Source organism: Ascaphus truei, chromosome 4 (genome assembly GCF_040206685.1).
Source record: "Ascaphus truei isolate aAscTru1 chromosome 4, aAscTru1.hap1, whole genome shotgun sequence".
NCBI classification, from domain to species: Eukaryota; Metazoa; Chordata; class Amphibia; order Anura; family Ascaphidae; genus Ascaphus; species Ascaphus truei.
Window position 1 is genome coordinate 284,368,244 of NC_134486.1, and position 21,595 is coordinate 284,389,838.

The 21,595-nt window shown below is 39.0% G+C and overlaps 1 protein-coding gene across 1 annotated transcript in view; it reads left to right on the forward strand.

Moving 5' to 3' along the window:
* Positions 1 to 1,849: 1,849 nt before the first annotated feature.
* The window catches only part of PRDM1 (PR/SET domain 1), a 97,418-nt gene continuing 77,672 nt past the window's right edge, over positions 1,850 to 21,595 (forward strand). The window contains exons 1-2 of the mRNA XM_075597541.1: positions 1,850 to 1,959; positions 2,905 to 2,979. Of these exons, the coding sequence (XP_075453656.1) occupies positions 2,965 to 2,979 (15 nt within the window). The 5' untranslated portion in view covers positions 1,850 to 1,959; positions 2,905 to 2,964. The remainder of the gene's footprint in view (positions 1,960 to 2,904; positions 2,980 to 21,595) is intronic.

A 21,595-nucleotide genomic window follows, 5' to 3' on the forward strand; every position in this document is an offset into this window, starting at 1 on the left:
GTGGCACCCCACATAGCAGTGACCCAGCACCACGTAGCAGTGACCCAGCAGCTCCCGAGCTCAGGAGAGCAGCTGCCCGTCACTGCTGCCCTTCCTCTCCCTGCCCCTGGCGGCTCCGGAAGTCGTGTTAAAGTTCCGGTTCAGAGGGGGAGAGGAAGGATAAGGTAAGAGCGTGCTTTCTCACTGCAGGGATTTTGTGTGTGTGTGTGTGTGGTGGGGGGGGCGGGAGAGGGTTGGGTTCCCTAGAATTTCACAATCTAATCTTAATTTCAACTTTAAAAAGGTTGAAAACCACTGACTTAGAGAGAAAGATCAGCATCAAGTTCTTAAATGTGGTTTCATAATACGAAGAAGAAAAAAAATCAAAGTGTTGTTTTGGTTTGACAAATTTCTAAAAGGGTTGAGTTCCTTTCTTGTCATCTTTTAGTTGTGGTTGGCAGCATACCTTATTCCCTTTATGTCTCGGATCAGCCTGCAGATTAAAGAATATAACACACACACACAGTATGACTGGTTCAGTATTTGTTAGACTTCAGGTTGATGATCTTCATGTAGACAGAAGATTAATATCAATCATCTCTCTCATCAGCTGCATGGTTCAGGCCTTTGGATAATCTAAGTGGATCAGGGAAATAATAATATGATGGTGGAGGTTTTTTTTCTAGGCCTTTTACATGTAGGATGATATAAGAGTATTAAGCCAAATCTTGCTAAGATTTTTTGGATGTCAACTTTATTTTGGATTCCACTTTCAGCAGTATGATTTTTGAAGGTGCAACATTTGAATGACTTCACTATCATCTTTTAACAAGCCTATTTTAGTAACACAAAATAAATATTATTTGCATATAATAAGTGAGTACGAATCTATTAGAAACTATTTAAAAATCGCATCATTCTTATTTATTTTTTTATTTTATTTTTTTACCGTTGCACTCTATACATACCTGCTTGTATTTTTCCCATTTTGGGTGGTTTTAGAAAAATGGTACTGTGTCCTTTTGTAAGAAATAATAGTATTGCTAATCACACAATTGAATGTGTTATAATATCAATGAGGAATAAAATAACTAAAAACAAAATATGGCTAATGTGCAAGAGACCCATGCAGTTCTCCAACAAATACAGCTCCAGTTATTGTGCAAAATGTTCAGCAATGTTTCGGCTCCACTGGTGAAGGCTGAAACATGAATGAACATTTTGCCATCATAAATGTATTTGTTTTTGCTGGAACATTGATGTGCTGCCTGGATCCTTATCAAATATTTATAAAGGGTAATAAAACCGCTCATCCGTGTGTATATGCATATGTGTATTGGAAAGGGCAACAGGTGGTCAGAGGGAAAAATGACTAATATTACAGAGTAGATCCCAAGAGGATCAAAAAAGACTCCCTCCTATATGAGGGAGTCTTTTTTGATCCTCTTGGGATCTACTCTGTAATATTAATCCTTATCAAATATCAATACATTCACATGCCCACCACGTTATGTAAACCAATTGTTTTCTTGCCTTGTGTAGATCACTATAGATTGTGATAACTTTTAGTGTACAAACATTTGAGTTCTACATAAGTGAAAATAGCATACCGAGCGTTTGAAACCGCATGTCTCTTTTTCAGGAGGAGCAATTAAAATAATCTTTAATAAATTGTATTTATTTAATAAAACCTGCTCAACCTCATACTATCTAAACTGCAGAGGATAGAGGTTTAGGCAGCAGGCAGTGACTGACTTGTGATGGCGTGGGACAAGGTTTACAGATGTCATCCCAAAAGGTTCTGCTTATATTTGTTTTAATAAGCATAAACTTGAAAATTGGGTCCAACGAGCTTTCCCCCTTAATTTAACAGGATCGGGCTCATCAATGGCTAACATGCTGGAACTGGAAGTCGAAGGCCAAAAAAGGCAACTCCATAAGGATACGCTTGGGCAGGAGCTTGGACAAGTAGTGATACAGGTATGTAGCAGCCCACATTAAATGTAAATCAAACATGGTTAAGCATCTTTGGGCAAGGTGTGAATCACTCAGAACACACACCAATAAGTAGAATGCTGGCATTGTCCGTGTAATAGCACAGATCGTCTACTCATTTGTTCTCTAGAGCAATATGACTTAATGGTGTAACTTGTTGCCTTTTAGAAATAGAATACACTTCCCTCTTTTTTTTTTATGCGTTCATATTCTCTACCATTTTATTTGTACGGAACAAGTTTATTCCAAACAAACACAGGGGACATTCTAGTAGCTGTGAGAAGTGCATATCCGAGTGGAAACAGGCCCTTTTTCGTTCGGGTATGCCGTATTCTGGAAGCGCTTCTCGTATGTCTAAACTGTGCGGCTGTTTCATTCTGGCTCTGCAAATCCAAGCAATATGACAAATTTTTGCAAACTCGCTGGAACTCTAGTAGCTCCGTTAACTCAAAAAGGCAAGACCGCTTCAAATAACGCGCAAATCCTTTCTCACCAACTCAAGGCTGGTGCCAGAGCCTCAATAAATGCGGAATTCCATCATTACAAGCCACACAGCCTATTTAAGCTCTGTTGAGCATGTACTTAATTAATACACCTAATTAACTGTTTTACATGCCTATTCTAGTAATAATTTTTTCCCTTCTACAGTGCTGGCTAACTTCTGCTGTTCATTGCTGAAAACCCTTTGAACTCCTATATAATTATTATTACACACAAGTACATTCATATGAACTACCTGGTCACATGACATATCTGATGGTCTCATTAAATGGCTGGTGGCCTTATTCAGAGACACATGGCCCAAATAGCTGCCTATTTAATCCCCCATTTTATGATCTTCATTTTATTTAAAAAAATCTGAATACGTTGGGCTATTGCAATTTGTTGCCGCTTTACAAATAAACAGTAATATATAGGTACATATTGCAGGTTGCATATTAGCTATGGAGAAGCTACAAACCACATCTTCCGACATCATGAACAGTTTCCATGCTCCGTTTACACGTAAGTTGAAAAAGTATTGCTATATCACTTCCGATTAACAAGTTATTATTTCATGCTATTGGTGAAGGAAGCACTTTCTTGAAATGTTAGGTGGCATTTTGGGGCTATGGGAGTGCAAATAATGTATTGCTTCAATTACCTATTTAATTTTGATGGTCATGTTGATTTTTATTATTATTATTATTATTATTATTATTATTACAGATTTTAGGACTCGACTTGATTTTGATTTTATAAAGATATTTGTTATGTCAAGATATGAAGCACTTTATGCTGTGGAACATTAAAAAAGGAAACGCCTATTTTCAGAAATAATTTGTTTTAATCATGTTATAATTTGTCCAATGTTGAAAATTGTTAATCCATTACTTCAAACCACAGGGAAGTATAATCCGTGCGGATAGGCTGTTTAACCAGGCAGAGTGTCACTCTTTAATAAATGTAATGTAAGTGTTGTGATTTGTGATATGGAGTACGGCCAGTTGTCAAATTTGGTTCCGCTACTTACGGCCCCATCAAACCGTGCGGTTTGACAAAGACAAACTTGCTACTACTAGAATAGTATGGCGGTCACATAATGATCCATCATAAATACCTATGTTATGGTATCGTTCCGGTTGCCATCTTTGTGTATGCACAAATGCAGATGAGGTGACATGACTATTAGAGGAAGCAAAGCATGTCACAAATAATCAGCATTATTTATTCAATGCCTTTTTTTTATTTGGACTAACAATTGATACTATGAGACCAGCTTCCGAGAGTTCTCCTCTCTTCCTCAGGACAAGCAAACAATGAAAAAGGTATCGCCTAATACTGAAATACTCCTTTACTCTGCACTAGCGCAACTGGACTAACATGGCTATTTCTACTTAAGTCAGTGCTCTATATAGAATTTTACAGGCGTATCAGTATCATTTTGGGTCACGACTCGCCTTTGTTGCCCATGCATCCTCCATGGTAACCCTAAAAAAACTACACACACAACAGGAAGGACAACAGGCCACAGCTTTGCTTGCCGTTCATTTTTTCAGAGTGGCTGCCAGTCAGAACCCACCCAACCAACAGAACCCCTCCCAACTTGCACATACCACAGTTACACAAAACCCCCCTCGTGCTTACTGAAAACATAAGCTAAATAATTGACGAGCGTAGGGCTTAGTATGGCCATGGGTATCGGGTCATGCCGCCTGTGATTTTGAAGCCTCCTTGACGAACTGTGAGGTAAAATGACCTTTCTAAGGTAACAAGGAACTGACTGTTGGATTCAAATCAGGTTAACCTGTTCTGAACTCTCCTGGCTATTCTCCCGCTCAATTTATTCTGTATTGGGCTAATTTTGTAAAACCGCGATAGGACTAAGAATGAAGCATATTATTTTCACTGGGTAGCAGCACAATGCAGCCTAAAAATTATTCATTCAGTTCCACCTTTAGTGAAGGCATCAAGAAACGTTTGATATGTTTGGGATAGGTAACAGATAACCCCTTGAATGCCTGATGTATGTGTTACCACATGGCCTCGCCCCCTCCGGCAAGTCGTTATCGTGATCACTCCTGAGCGATCACATGATTTGCGACGTCACCGCGCTTGTGTGAATGAAAGGGCAGGGTTCTCCTCTTCTGCTCAGATCCTATGGAGCACTGATCGTGAACGGAAGCGGTAACATGCTTCCATGGTGCGGGCTGGCATGACCTACGTCGATAAAGCACTCAACCTACTTTGTATGTCAATAGGGCACTCATAGGGCTATGGGATAGTTAACGCAAACTAGGATTTGAAGCTTAAAAAAGGGGGATTATGTCACTTGTGTGACTTTTCCATCAGCTAGTTTGGAATCAATGCTGTCCTTTTTTCCCCGATTTTGTTATGAGCCCCTAACACAAGCAGTGTGTGTTGTATATTCAGTACTCTTTAGTGTTATGCATTTCAGAGCTGTGAATTTTGTATTTTGTAAAACAAATGTTTAATATGGGTGTTTTTACTCTGCTGAAATTCCAATATGTTGTCAAGTGGGACTGCACCTTTAAGCATAACTTAGCATGTTGCCCTCTGAAAGTGAAATCTGTATGTTGAAATACTTTAGACAGTTCACACATGCTGTTTCCCCTTTTATATAATTGTTTTGTTTGCAGTAAGCCTGCTGGAGTTGAACATTGGCTTGGTGCCAACCCAAGCAACTTTAACTGCCTTGTTAACAGTATCTGTCCTGACTCCTGTTCTTACAGTATTGCAGCTCTATTCATTGAGTTAATGAGAGTGGAACATCTAGTGATAATTGTGGCCAACATATTAACCCTAGTCTGTGTTGTCTTGTGAAGCCAAGTTCTTTCTTGGCTCCATTGAATTTGTGAATTGTCAACTCTTTCCTTGAAAAGGAGTACATTTAGTGAAATCATTGCTTGAGAGTTAAGACTTAGAACCATTTCATTTTTATTTCATATACAGTACATGTACAGGTAGTCCTCGCTATCCAACGTTTCACTTTGCAACGAATGGCATATCCAACACTTTACAATGCAACCCTATGGGCCATTATTCGACGCCGGAATGCGTTATCCAACGCTCACCGCCACTGATTAACATGGGACTCACTTTACAACGCTACTTCCAGAATGGATTCCGTTGGATAACCGAGGACTGCCTGTACATGTATATAAATATATTAATGGTCCATCACACCATTTTTAAAGTGAAGTGGTCCGTGATAAGAAAAACTTTGAGGGCTACGTGAAACATGTCACAATGCGACGAGTGGGAAATGTTGCACCTTGCAATTAAATGTAGGGAACTTATGGCGATGCAGCACCAAGCAGTGGAAGACTGAAAAGCAGGGGCATGAATTTCCCACCCACTCTGAGAATGATTTAAATTGTGGCTGTGCAGAGATCTTGAAAAAAAGCCCGCGAATGACTAAGACAATCTTCAGGCATTGGTTAGAAAACGGTCGTAAGCCGTAACCAAATGGAATGCAAGAAGCCCTTCTTGAAGTGGAATTGAACCGGGAGCCAGAGAATTAACACACCAACACCACATAACTGGAGATAATTAAGATCACTAGTTACAGTTGCATATGTGAAGTTATCTGATAGCAAGTTGGCAGTGGGTTTTTAATTGGAACACTAGACCGTTTGACAAGTTACTACTTGCGATAGAAACCCTGCACACAGTATTTTAATTGAGGAAATGGTATTCTACCCTTTAAGCTGCTAAAGTAAATGGTGTGTTAAATATTGATGTGTCTCACTGTCACAGATCGCTTTTTGCTTCATTGTCGAGCTGTGTAACTGACTCCCCTGTGCTGGCAGCTGTTCCAGAATTGGCATCTCACCTCCTGCTTGCCTTTTTTGAGGGCTTTGAAAGCTAGACAAACATTTGCTTGGGTAATTATTCATGACTTGAACTGCTTATCGAGTGCACAAGGTGTGCCCTGTGCATGACACACACACGGGTGCTAGCCTGGAATAATATATCCCTGACAGGGACCACTAGTGAGATCAATTGGGTACAGTTCTATATATAGAGGTGATGTTATCATTTGGGTGTAACATATTTGTATATTTAGCGTTACGTAATACAGATATTTAAGCAATACAGAAGGGAAAGGAACCATACAGGAAAGCAGCATGATAAGGGAATCTTTAGCCCAAATACCCTACAATCAAAGTTATGTCAAATATTGACTGCTAGACATTAGATGAGTCTGCCTATCATAGTTCCCAGCTGTAAAAAAAAAACACAGAGAAAGGCAAAGTTAGAGCCAAAAAAACTGTGTGAGTATTTAAAGTAAAGTAACTCCGTTGAAAGCATGAGGATTTTATCCTTTACTCTGGGGTTCCCCCCTCCCACCCCCGCTGAAGGAGTGCTGGTGGAGTGAGCGAGCTACTGATTGGATGCATAGCCTATAGAATTAGCATTGAAGTCATTACGTCGCCTTGCTGAGCAGGCATTATTTGAAATGCAATGTAAAGGAAGGCATGGCGGTTGTATAGATAGAGTGAAGTTTAAAAGATTTGGCTTTATATGTGAGGCAACAATAAAAAACTTATTGAGCAGCAAAGAGGAAACCCCCACACAGATCGTAGTTATGTATAAAAAAAACTAGGGAAGATATATTGCGAGTGTAGATCTGTAATGTGAGGTGGTGTGAAGGCGCTAACTTGCATGATATAGTCTCCTCTGACCACTCTCCGGCTGAGCTTGACTGTAAGGAGGAGGTGCATGTTGATGTGGGGTCTCAGGAGAGCAGGGGTGCAGCACAGTGTACAATGCTCTAACTGTGCATGCAATGTCTTGTACATAATGTATAACCCTGTTCACTTATGTAACTATGTATTTGTCATCTTAACTCTGTGCCCAGGACATACTTGAAAACGAGAGGTAACTCTCAATGTATAACTTCCTGGGAACGCATTTTATAAATAAACACCATTTCCACTTCAGGTGCCTGTATCTCTGAACTACATTTGCTTCAACACCGCTACCAAATTGGGCCACACATTTAACCCTTTCGCTGCATTGTTGGCCTCTCAGGCAGGGAAAGAGTACAGAATGCCCATGTTTATGGCTCTGTAACGGTGTAATCCGCCCTAGGTTATGGAAAAGCCAGCAGCAATGTAATTGGCTTCCTCAAACAAATGGAGTTGTGTCTAACACAAACATTTGGCTGTTTTGGTTTCTTTGGACATGAAGCAAGATCTTCTCACCAGGGCCTCTGAATGAGGGAGTCTCCATCAATCAAGAGCTTCTTCTAACCTTAGCCCAGCCTATCTTTCATTAAAGATCAGGTGAATGTGGAGAAAGGACGGCTTTACCTGCGCAAACACTGTGCACACAGTGACGTCACATACAAGAGTGGGCAGAGGAGTATCTCAAGCCCCTCCCATGTCTCCTCTCGCCACGTTACAAAGTAATTTAAAAAAAATATATATGATTTAAAAATACGTGCAGCTGTCAAATGTATTTTAAAAATGTGTTCAGCTGGGATATCCTGAAAACCTGACCTGTTGGTGGCCCTTGAGGAATGGAGTTGGCCACCCCCGGCCTAGAACCAGAAGGTAGATACTGTGGTCACAGGATAAGTGATGGCATTAGAATGAGGAAATAACGGGGGTATAAATACAAAATGTAGGTTTTAAATGACTAGTAGACACATATACGCAAGGAAACAGAAGAAGAGGGACTACAAAATCTATATCTGAAATGGAAAAGGAGGTTTTACTGTAATAATTACGCAGCATGCTTGAAATACACTAGCATATTCTAACTGCTCCTATTTTTATAACCGAAAAAACGTTGGTAACACTCATTTTCAAACAACTGCAAATCAGTGAGTCATACTATGAGCTGCCTATATCTGGAGCCACATTTTCTGAAGCCATTTCAGTGCATTCTGCAGTAAAGTATGTTATCTTCGATGCAGTGTGTCATCAAAGATTTAGATTTTTCTATCTGATAGTATTACTGTAAATGGCTTTCGAATTAAAGTTTGTGTGCATATACCCTTTGTTGTCAAATGAAGTACATTTTAAAGCCTACCTAGATAATGGGATACAGAGCCCCATGCTCCAAACCGGTTAAATAGCCTTAAAAATGGCTTGTCATTTGACATTTTATTGAGGTAATACCAGGTAACAGCTTTCTCCTTTTATCATTCAAAGGCGGATCGTAACAATAGGTGTTGTTTGGATTCTGGGGCTGCCCTCCCAACCTCTGCTAATCTTGGAATGCCTGCAGGTTAGCAGATGGTTCACACTGGTTTAACATTCTAGTATTCTAGTATTATTTTATCTTTTTTTTTCTGGAGAAATTCCTCTCCGGTAAACCATTGCTTAACAGGGCACTGGGTCTATTCACTTCATTCACAGCCCGCTTGCCCTGAGTCTGGTTCTGAAAAATAATTCACTCCAAATATTAAGGAGAAGAGATCTATGAAAGTAAGGGAAAACACCCATACGAATAACTGTCGATCAGCGAGAACTGCTGCTCTATGCTTTGACCACGCTGAGTTCCATCATGGTAGAAATGGGAATTCTTCATCCAGTAGACATGGGATAAGGAATATTCCCTGTGAAACACTAGAAATGTGTCTAGAATGTTCAATTTTAGTTACACAGATGCGTGCTGGATGGAGTCACCTAATTTGTCTATATGTATTTGCCTAAGCTTGAATTAACGATGTGTATCTGCTTTCTGTACTTTACGCTTATTATAAGTATATATATATATATATATATATTTTTCATTTATTTATTTCTTTTAATACCATACACTATATTCCAGTTATTTTCTTCATGAATCATTTCAGGCATATCCTCGATCACCAAAATAAAACAATACTCAAGTTGGATTTTAGGTTTCTGCTAAAATGTGTACCCAATGAGAAAAAGTCCGAATGAGCTTTCCGTGCTGTCCAGCCTTTAATAAAATGACATGTTCAAATAACTGCACATGCAAAATAGAGAGTTGCTTATATTCTATAAAAAGGGTTCTCCTAACAAAGTCTTGACTTTCAGTTATCTTGAGCTACTGGCTCTGCATCTGTGTTATACAGACGGGGCACCTTTTGCATTTCTGAGCGGTTAGCAAAATTAACTTGATGTGATTGCAGCTTTTGTCAGCAGTTGGATATCTGAGGCAGAGAAAGGGAAAGATATGCCTTTGGTGAGGTGTTGGTTTTCATCAGTGCTAGGGTAGTGACAGGCAGCAGGGCTTTTAGGAATGTACACCTGTGAGTATTTAATATGGGAGTGTGTGTTTGTATATTTCTACTGCTGAAATTTAGATCAAAGGTTCTCAAGGTGTTGCTATAGTAAACCTTCAGGCACTGAGGAAAGGGAAAGGGGTTCACACTGGTTTACCCACCCAGACCTTTGAACTTTGTCATTGTTGACATGTTTTCACTGAAAAACCAAGTTACATCTATATGTTTGGTTAGGGGGACTTGCTTTCTATGAAATCCTTCAGGGCAGAGCGAAGTGACCCGATTTATATTTTCAGGATGTTGTGGATTTAGGCTCTGGCAAGTTAACACGGAAAGGAGTAACAAACACAGAAACAGGCAAATATTAAACCTGGTGCCTAATCTTTCAGCAAAACATTCTGACTGCTTGTCAGGAGGAATTAGAAACCCTTTGTCTGTGCTAATGAATGTTACCATGAAACTGATGCTATTAAGAAAGGTTGAGCTTTGCAACAGCCCAGGTAAGTGCAACCCAAGTGTTGTCCTTAGCTATTGGCAAATATTGACTAAGTCAGAACACAAAAAAAGCCACCACATAAAGAAGAAACTAACTGCTTTTAGCACATTAAAGCTTTTTATCAGATGACAGGCTGGTTCAGTCAGAGTTTCAGATGCATTTGAATAGCTGCACAATTGATGTATCTGTCAGTCGTTTCAAGGAATATCACTAATAATACATTGTATTTAATAAACTCAAAATCCTGTTCCTGCTGGATACAGCACAGTGAAGAGGGTTGGTTGCTACACCTAGAAAAGATAAAGAATACACATCTAAATAACAGTAGATTGCAGATAAATGTGTTAATCAACAGCAAAATTGGTATATGAAAAATAGTGAGTGAAGTTCACAAATTAGTTTGTATTATATATAGATAGATATAGTGATTGATATATAGAGATAGATATCTTTAGCTATCTCTCATTATTGTTGCCTGGTACACTTTGTGTGACTTTGTGTTACACAAGGCACACGATCATAATAAACTGGCTGATTTTAGCATTTCACCTAACGGGCTGCCATACATTGCTTATTGCATGAAATGCCTCATTATAGGTGGCACATTTCCATTTCCATGCTGCTTTCTTTCATGGCTGCAATGTTTTCATTGTCCCCGGGGCTTCCCAGCTGGGGGCATGAGGAACAAAAAAATAAAACCGTAAAAATACCTTCAGATGTACAAAGGGTTCTCATGAATTTTTTATGGCTACCACTGACAATAAACTAGTGGCATACAACTACCCAGCCACACCCTTCTACTGCCCCCTCAACAGGTGTCGATGGCCAGTCTTGAAATTGCTGTAATGCGTCTTTCATTTCATCCAAGACCTCTTCCGAGACGGTCACTGAGGGACCTATTCATTACAGCGCGAGAATGGACTTTCTGAGCAGTAAATGACAGTACAGCCCAAAAACTCATCTTGCACTCTTCATTAAAGAGTTCACACAAGCCAAAACCATTGTGGAAAGTGTTATTTGGGTAACTATTTTATTTGGTCTCTGAAATATCATGCAGTGAGCAAATGTAGTGTGCAAATGAGGAAAATAAGTATTCACGTGGTCTTTGAATAAAGATTGAGATAGGAATTGACAGGTGAAATCTGCCAACATTTTTTTTCACCTCCTCCCAGCTGGGGAGATTGATAACTCCGAAATGTCCTGGGCAGCAAAAATATGCCAAGCACTACCAAAATGAAAACTGTTTAGATAGCTGAATAAAAATACGAGAACGTTCATTTGACCTCGCAAAAAAAACAAAACAAATAAGCAATGTTTTGGTGATACAATAAACCTTTCTTCTGGCTTGTCGCCTCAAAATGTTTCTCTTTTTTTGTTTTGTTAGTGGTATGTCTTGAATAAAGTTAAGAAAACTTATTTAACTAGCTAAATATTTTTTTTTTTTTCATTTTGGGAGTGCCTGGCTTTGCGTTCCTCCCCTCCCATGCACTTGTCATTACCATGGGGCTAGAATAAAACTCCAGAGTCACCCGAACCACGTATACTACAATTACTAAAGAGGTGAGTGCCAGTTCATGTATCTACTTTTTTATTCTTCTAGATATGCCCTACCACAAGTAGAATAAGACAGGTAAAGGGAGAGAGAAATATTATTGAGAGCGCACACACTAATAGTACATGTTTCTCTTTATATGACTTATGACACAGACACCGCCTTACCAATTTTACTACAACAAAGACAAATGGCATCAAGCAGAGTATGTTTTGTCATGTAAAACGGCACCCCCACCAGTTTGGTAGCGAGATTTTTGCATCAATTTATTCTGATTTAAATGCGGCCCAGTTTTTGCAATCTTCCTTTTTTGGGCACACATTTGATCACACTTTAATGAATAGGGATAATTAAGATGAGATGGTAATATGAGGGCACGATACTTGGCTCCTCCTGCATTTCTTTCTACTCCAGGCCAAAGGATCCGCCACTAAAGGAAAAATCAAACCACAGCAGTTTGTGTAGACAAGCAGAAGCTGTTACTTTCAGACCCGCTAATGTGCTATAAATGGGATTTGGTCACCATATATGGTCTCAGCACGTCTTCCATACATATTTCCATTGTTAAGTCTGGCCCATTTGATGGTTCTTGAAATAAAATGTTTTATTTAGTTAAAATGGGTGACACGCTTAAACTTTAAAAACTCTGTACAAGGGCCAACTATGAATGAAGAGGTAGTAACGGGAGTGGGTAGACCGAGAGGGAAAAATTAATCAAATATCTTCGGAACAAAGAAAGAAGGAGAGAAGGCGTCACAAAATACCACCATCGATATGATGTTTTTCCTCTGATCCTTCCCACAAAAGGTATTGATACATATAGAGTTAATATTCAGTAGGACTACACAAATTTTGGTCTATTCTGTCCAATCATTAAATCTATATTATGTACCATGCAAATGTAACTACCACAATGTGATGTTAAATGCAATATCCCAAATAATGGAACCCAAATTTGACATGCGTGTAGTAATTCGTGCCATACCTTTCAAAAATAGTTGTAATTAAAAAATCAGATAAATAGGACGTGCCCCTGGAGTGCTGCGTCCGATAGCCATTATTTAAAGGAATATACTCGTGTGGGTTGCAACACTCGTGTCAGAGAGAAGGCCCCCTGGGAAAGAAGAATGGAAAACACACAACTATTCTTTCATTGTTTTGTGTGTTTGATTTGAGGGGGAAAATCTTTGTTTTCTTAATTTCATAAGGAGGGGAACAATCCCTCCCCCCCCCCCAAGAAACTGCCTCTGTAGGAAACTTAACATGACCTTGCAGGAAAGCATTTGTATCCTTTTAACCCTTCTACTTTCCAGAGGGGCTTTGACAGTGATGAATGCAGATGTATTTAATCGGTTAGCTCTTAATAGGCATCAGGAGTTGAAATGAGCAAGTCCTTTCAATGTATTTAAACATCTCATCTTATCAAAACTCCCATTTCCAAGAATGATAGATCTTGTGCCATGAGGAGAGGCTGAAAAGAGCTCAATTGTCTCATTTTCATGTGTAAATGAAGGCGAATGTGACTTTAGGGGTTTTCTTTTCACCAGGGCAGCCTGTTTGGTTATGCACAGACCTTCTCCTTATGTTTCTCTACATGGTTCTGTCTACACTCAAACGGTGGTCTGAATGGAAACCGGGGTTCTCTGTCTGCTGGTCCGCAGGTCTTGGCCTTCAGTTGAGCAGGAGTAATGCTGGTCTGTAATTACAGGAGCCATCAAACCTGCTTTCTCACACACCACCTCTGTCACCTCACACTGCAATGTTGTACTCTGAAGGGAAGAGGGTAGGAAGTCTGGGGCATACTGTATGGAACCATTTTCCAGGATAAAGTGGCTTCAATGACATTAAAAACAAATTGTATGGTGGTACCTCACCCCAATGAAATTAGCCAAGTTCGTGCCTGGATCCTCCTCACTATGCCCCCGGCAGTGCGGAGGATCGGCCGATCTGTTACATATGCTGTGGTCTTGCCCGCGGATCTCCCCACTATGGGAAGAAATTAGACATTGGATACAGAGAGTCTTCGACCTCACTATTCCCCCAGACCCATGGCTATTCCTCTTGAATAGACCACTAACGGGCCTGTCCAAAGCAAACAATAAACTAATAGCACATTTTGCAATAGCCACACGGAGCGAGATAGCAGCACTATGGAAACGCCCCGAAATTCCAAGTATCCCAAAGATTCGAAATCGATTGTGGTTTATCTGCCAGATGGAAAAGTTGACGAGTCTAGTTAACGACACTGGCACCAATTATCTCAAAGTATGGACGCCTTGGCTGGCGCAGACGGATATCCCCGGGGTTGAGAGGAACACAATCTGGCTGTGATAGATGAAGGTGCGTTCTCCTTTAGGAGCGGAAACTCAGCTCACGACGACTACACAGACAAATAGACAGAACGCCTACAGAGGTGTTAAACTGGAGAGGACGCAACCCACAAAGAACCTTACTAGGAGCGGTGAAGAGACCTAGCACGAGTCGATGCTCCTCTTCCGGCCGCGCCACCCCTTTACCCCCTTCCTACCCACCTCCTTTTTTTTTTATTTTTTTATTATTTATTTATTTTTTCTTTATTGATTTTGTGTTGTCAATTTGAATCAATCGTACTATGTGAATTATGTTATTATCTTTATTGCTAGTCTACCCAAAACAATCCGGTCGAGTAGGGCCCGAAAAACCGGGATATGTCTCACAAGCTGACATACGGTACTGTCTATAGCGGAGATTAACACTAAAAATGAATGTAATGTATACTGTATTCTGTATCACTTGTTTGGAAAAATGCAATAAAATTTAAGTTACAAAAAAACAAAAACAAATTGTATTTGTGAATTTCAATACGCCACACATATTGTATTGTAAATTGAGGTTTATTCAGGACTGTTGGTAGGGGGTGAGTAAGCAAACTTTTTTCATGTAGGCAGAAGCTCCATGTGTTTTCATTAGGGGGTTATTCATTAAACTGATAGTGCTGATCAGGGCACTACAGCACAGAAACTCAAATTGTATTTTCTGTGCCCTAGTGCTTCAGTTGGTACTGTTGCAGTTTAATGAATAACCGCATAACCGATTAAATATTTTCAGCTTTATGGAACACTGTAGAATGTAAGAAATTAAAGTTATGTGTAAAGTTAGGCTGAAGTTAAAGTTAAGCTACCAGTGCAGCCTGAAGAACCCTCTGAAGCCAACTAACTAAAATGTGTAAAATCAGACATCATTTGTCCCGAAATGTACAGTATGGCATACTCCCAAAACAAATTTCTATGCAAAAATAATGTCATGCTAGAGCTCATTATCATTGGGTGAATGTCATGTTATTTCACGATCATGGAACATTATCTTCAAATAACATGAGATTAATTAAAGCAGCAATACTGCATTCCCTCACTTTTTTCTTATGCGTATATGTAAAGCATGTGACAATGTATAATTCTACATTCTTACCTATGCTGGCAATCATTTGGTGATCGTGCTATAAATCTGTCAAGATCTTGAGTGTGTGGCTAATGAAATGGCTGCCTTCTGACTATGCTGCAATCAGTGAAATGCTACAGCTTATATGTAACATTATATTACTAAGTGTACTACATTATTGTTCCAGCTTCCCGAGTAATAGACCGTCTGCTGTTTGGAACAGAGCAACAGCTCTGTTTGTGATACTTTGTTTCCAAAGGGCATAGCTCAAAAACGTATGTCGGAGCCTGTTTCAAAAGAGGAAGTGGTATGATTTTCTAAATGATTGCTGTAGCAACCAAAGGATGATTAGTACATTAAAAATGTCCAAAATAACAGGAGTTAAAAAATAAATAAAAGATCCTGACTGTATTTTTATCTAATACTACAAAACAGATTAATTTATTTAAAAAAAAAAAAAAACCATAAAAGATTTTTCACGTTTTGCTGCTTAAAGTTTTGTGTTGCTCTCAGACACTGAAGTAGGGCTTTTAGAGAATAAGCAGGGAAATAAGACCACGTTACAGTATTTAACTAATACGTAAACCTGGCGTTTCTCCCAGCTACTCACTAAAATAGGACTTTTGCTTATGACTTTGGCCCTACTGAAGTGTCTGGATGAGAAGTAACTCCAGGTTTAGGGGTAACCTAAATAACACAATCTATTTTGTGGCATAAACATTAACAGAGCTTCGGGAGTAGGGTATTTGCAAATAATTTTTATCTACTTTCCCAAACACGTATGTGTATATATATATATATATATCTATATATATATAGATATATATATATAGATATATATATATAAAAAAAAATCTAGGGTAGGCTTTAACGCAAAGTTAACATAATTAAATGTTACTTTCTTTAGTGAGTACTGCTTTATCATTAACGTAACGTTAACGGGTTGATGTAACGATAAAGGGTTGATGTAACGATAAATGGCCTAATGGAGTTTAGTGTGTGGACCCAGGTGAGGAGTTGTCTCGAAGGTTCTACAGAAGCCCTTTATGTATTGTAGATATTTTGTATTGTTTTTCTTTTATCAAATACAATTCCAGTTACAGAGAATACTGAATAATATTTTACATGGCAAAAGAGGCCTCTGAAATGTGGGTACCTGCCAAAAATATCAATAATTATCAAACAAGACTTCTTTTATTTAAAGCAGCAATACTACGCCCCTCTTTTTTACTTTTTTCTTACTTGTATATGTAAAGCATGTGACAATGTATCATTCTACATTCTTACCTAAGCTGGCAATCGTTTGGTGCTTCTGTTTATAAATCTATTTCAAAATCCTGCTTGTGTGCCTAACATAATGGCTGCTGCAGTCCGTGTAACTCAGCAGCTACTATGTATCCTTACAGTATATTACTAAGGTAGCATTATCTATTGTTACAGTTTGCAGCTCAAACTGCTGGGGGAATTTGCCAATAAATGATTGCAAACAGGAAAGTGTTGCAAATATTTAGCACTACTTGGGAAGTAGGCTAAAAGCTGCTGTAGAAATGAAAGGATGCTTTAAAACTTATTACAAATGGCATTAGGAGGATTAAAAGTGCAGTAAGTATTATCTAATACTACAGAACTGATTAATTTAAAAAGCAAACCAAAGATTTTCATGTTTTGCTGTTTTAAAATTACATTTGTGTGGCACAAAATCAACTCAATCTTTTTGGGTTGTTGAACCTTGAGAGAGATACACAAACTTAATTTTTTTGTACATATTAGCATGACTATTTAAATTGTTTCATATTGGGAAAGAAAAAAAACTTAGCAGGTGTGAATAATTTTTACAATCATTATATTCGTGTATAATAGTGTCCGAAAGGTTCCATGAATTGTGCTGTCAAGTTATTACCCTGCAGGGTTTTTTTTTTTTATAAATAAATTTCCTTTGAAGTATAAATGTAAATAACATTCAGAACCACCATTTAATTTTTTTACAAGAAGAGTTTTTCAATCCAGGTCTACAAACCATAAAATGTCAGACACCACCAAGTATTTAATACATACTGGTTTCCTTTGAGGAGAAGTTGAGTGGTTAGTTACAAAAGAGTTTTAGAATATTCTGCTATTTCTAGGAGATATTATTTCTCCCAGTAGGTAGAATTTTATGGTGAGAATGACCAGTAATTACATTATTCAACAATTGATCAGATGTTCAGTTTTTGCTAAACAAAAATACAATTCCAAGTCTCCTCCCAAATTGTCAATTTCAGCTAGTTAGTTATTAAATTTAGGTTCAAAATGTGGATATGTAACTAAGGAGTCATTTAGTTGCATCTTTTGATCAAAACATGACTGAAGCCTGCTCACCCCGTCAAAGTAAACTTCAAATATAGCAGGTACCTACCCTTAATTAATACAATGTCTTATTGTCCTACTATGGTATAAACTTGGTGAAATATGGGAAAGTGCCCAAAGGGTTAAATGAATGAAGCATCATGCTTTTTGTGATTTAGCGCAATTAAAAACTGGCACAAGTCAAAGTTCCCTTCACATAAAGGAAAATGGTGGGTGCACAAAATTCCCTAGTGAAAAATAAAAATATACACACTTTCTCTTATTTCATTTTGTTCTTGTTGAGCCTTTAGGTGCATTTGGGTGTGGGGAAACTTTCCTCTCTGCGGCCACATTACATTTTCTTATCCTAAGAAATGTTCACGCTGCACGTTCATTCTGTTCTTATTTCTCAAATGCAGCGGGCCTGGGCGGCATTTGTTACTCCACTGCAATTTGCATGCGCGTAAAATGCGAAAACGGAAGGAGCACAGTAGAGGTGGCCAAGCTGAAGACTGTCGTCTTTGCTGAAGCAGGATTATCCTGAAAACCTGACCTGTTGGTGGCCCTTCAGGACTGGAGTTGCCCACACCATGTATGTTATGTTCACCATTACTTGCATTACACTGTCTTGTGTTCTTTACCCCCCCCCCCCCGTTTGTGGCAACAATAGCAAGGTGGCACGTTTGACTTCTTACTTCAATCAGCGTGTCCCTAACAGATGTGTTTTAGCTCAAACACTTTCCACAGCTGAGGCAGTAAAACATTGTTACCAAAATAGTCAAGAAAATGTCCAGGGAGTTCAGAAGGCGAACAAGCATCTTGCAGACACCTTCCTAATATTTCCTATGGGAGATACTTTAACCCGTTCAATGTCAGAGAGGGTAGCAATTGTATTGCAGTGCAGTGGATTGTAATCCCTTCCAGCAGCACAAGGGTTAAGAAAATAAAGGCCAACCACACTCCTATTTGCCAGTTGTCAGTATAACAGTTGTTTCCAAATGGCTTTTTGTTTGCACAGATAACCCAAGAGGTTGCAAGGTTGCATTTTTTTTTTTTATATATATAGGCGACCGCTTTGCATTCGGCCTATTGTGTCCTTGAAAAGTGACACACACACACACCTAGTAAACTTCATAAATACCATGAACATTGCGTCCGCGGTGTTCTGGCTTGAGCCCCATGTAACTAAATCGGCTTGGTTTTAGCTACCCCAACGTGTGTGTTTCCAGTTTCCAGCTCTGATTTCTCTTTTATACGTCGGCTGAAGCTGATACGAAGCAGTAGCAGTTGGATTGTTTGTTTATTTTTTTGTTCACTGCTATGAAAAGACACAAAAATAGCAGGACTGGAGACTGGCTTGGACCAAACTCTTCTTGCTCAGTCAAGTTATTAATGCAGCAGCCCGCGATGGGCGATAATTTCTGTATTTTATTTTTCACCATTTAATTATGACGTCAGATGCTCTGTTCTGGAGATATGAGTTTCAAATGATTGAGTGTCTGGGAGGTTTAAATGGGGTGCAGTGTAAAGGGGACCATGGTGACCCTAAAAGCGAGGTCATTACGATTTTAACATTAAAAAAAAAAAAAGAGCCGGGTATGCTCAGGGGGTAAGATACTAAAATTATACGAGTTAAACTCGCATTGACTTCTGAGGGGGGGTGGGGGGGAAGAGGGGGGTTTCTGCTTTAGTTGTTTAAGGTCCCTATGCTGTGAAGAAGTCTTCCCTGTGCTGGAGAAGTGTTTAGGCCCATTCATTTGAATCAAGATGAACTCTTGTTCAGGATGGGACAGATGTCTTAATCGCTTCACTGCTTATTGAACAGGAGCCTAAAGCGCCCTATTGAAGGTAATGGGGTTTTCTGTGCGGTAGCACCGAATCGGCACTATCACACTTGATAGAATAAGGCCCTAAGACTTCTTGAAAGGTTGATGCCTTATTGAAGAGCAAAAACCGGATTCTGTTAAATGCAGAGATGCAGTGTTTGTACAATGCTATTACTTTTGCAGTGTCTGTGTCTTATTCAGTCCTGGTTCCATTTTAATTATATTGATTTTTTACCTTATTTTATTTTCATTGATTACTAGTGTACCACGAGCATGTCGGGGCGGCTACCGATTTGTATGTGCGATCTGGGATTTCATGATGAAATCACAGGGAGCACCATCACTGCAATATTAAGCTTGGGGTGTTTAAAGGAGGTCCATAATATTCTGCTGCCATAGTTACTAGTAATGCATAAAGTATACAGTTCTTTGAAAAGACGCATTGTAATATGCAGGGCAGCGTGATTACTCACTAGGGCAGAAATCAGTGCTGTATTTAAACCAGTCTTGAAAAATGATTGATGGAATACAGTAAAGCGCAAAACTGAAAATCAGAAAACCACTCTACATTTTAATTTTCTAGTAATGAGTTGCATTGTTTTACTCCTAATAAATCTTTAGGTCTAGACAAATGAAAAATTTCGAAACAACTTAAACTAACATTTTTTTAAAATGTTGTGTTTTTATTTGATATTGTTCCCAAACATAAATGAACTATTTACTCCAGTTTAAATTGTACTTTATTGTGAAACCCTTGAATATTTTTCTGTTGGGTACATTTGCTATGTAAATTAGTATTCAAATTCATATTGATATAAAGTAATACTATACCTATTAAATAATATTTGTGGGCCCTCTACAAATAAGTTATTGGAGCGATATTTGAAATACTACGTTTTTACATCATTTCCATGAAAACAGTACCTTGCATTTGATGTTATTTGGAGTTAGACCTCCAGGTGTATGTCTTAACTATTACAATATATAAAATGATAAAGCAAATGTTAAAAAATTGGAGGTGCTACATGGGCAAGTGCTTTCAATGCATTGCAACGCGGCTAGATCTTGCTAGGTGGGGCCTTTAAAATGAAAGGTGTTGTTATAGCAGCCAGCTAATAGAAAACACTTTTTCCCTTTTGTGTGTGTCTTCTTAGACTCCCTGCTTGCTTGACCTCCTAACACAGTAGGTTACTTTGCGTCCACCCTTAGGCCAATATGCACTGTTTTAAGAAGTCCGCTAAGATTAGCTATGGACAAACATGGTTGAGTCAGGAGGCAACCTTGTAAAGTTCATGGCAGTCTTCTGTCATCCTCACCCAGTGTAATTGTCCGCTCATTCCACAGTGATAAATGGTGCAACAGTTTGGCTGCAGCTACTTCTGAACTTTGAAGGTCAGCTGCGGAAGCTTATGCCATTCTTCAAGAGGGATGTTGGTTTAGTAACATCTACTGAGGCTTGACCTGACCAGGCTTTCGCAGCAGCGTTGGACAGCGGGGCTGTAGCAGCACAGGGTCACTAGATTTAAAGCAGCAAGGAGGCAGTGTAATATATATGCACATCTTCGTGTTATCCCTCGGGTTTAAAATATTTTGGGGTGAAATTAATACCCATTTTGTGTGGTGATCTGCTTGGTAAGAAGTGGTATATTTGTCTACCTCTCAACTTGCTTTGCCTTACATCTTCTACTTTAAAGCACCAATTGCGCCCACATATTTTTTCTGAGTTGATGAAAAGTGGCTGACCTTGTGAGTGTTGTTGGAAGTGTTGTTATGGGGCAGCATCTATACAGTCTAAAGTTCTGATTCAAGTTTTCTATGATTGGCCACTTCGGAGTGTACAGAATCCCCTACAGCTCAGCTGTGATCATAGCACATTTAAATGGCTGCAGGATTCTTCCCCTAATTACTCCTGTTCCCATTAAAACCTGTTGAGTGCCAGGAAGGTTAGAGTATCTATAGCCAAAAGCTTTGTAGCTGTGGCTGCGTTTTCCAGGACAGGAATAAAATGTTATGTAGAAAAGCTTTCTCACTTTCTTTAGTATAGTGCATTGCATGGTTAGTTTTATCTGACTTGGCCAAGATAGGATATGAGCCTCTACAAATGGTAACACATCTTTTTAAGAACAGAAATTGTTTTTAACTATACTGAACGTTCGTTTGCTCACCATGCTTCCTGATGCATCCTCATTTAGCACAAAAAAAAAATGAATCGAATAGTATTCAAAAGCGTCCTAGGACCAGGAAGAGTGAGGCTGTGTGATAGGTCTCCTGTCTGTTATTTACTTACAACTTATGGA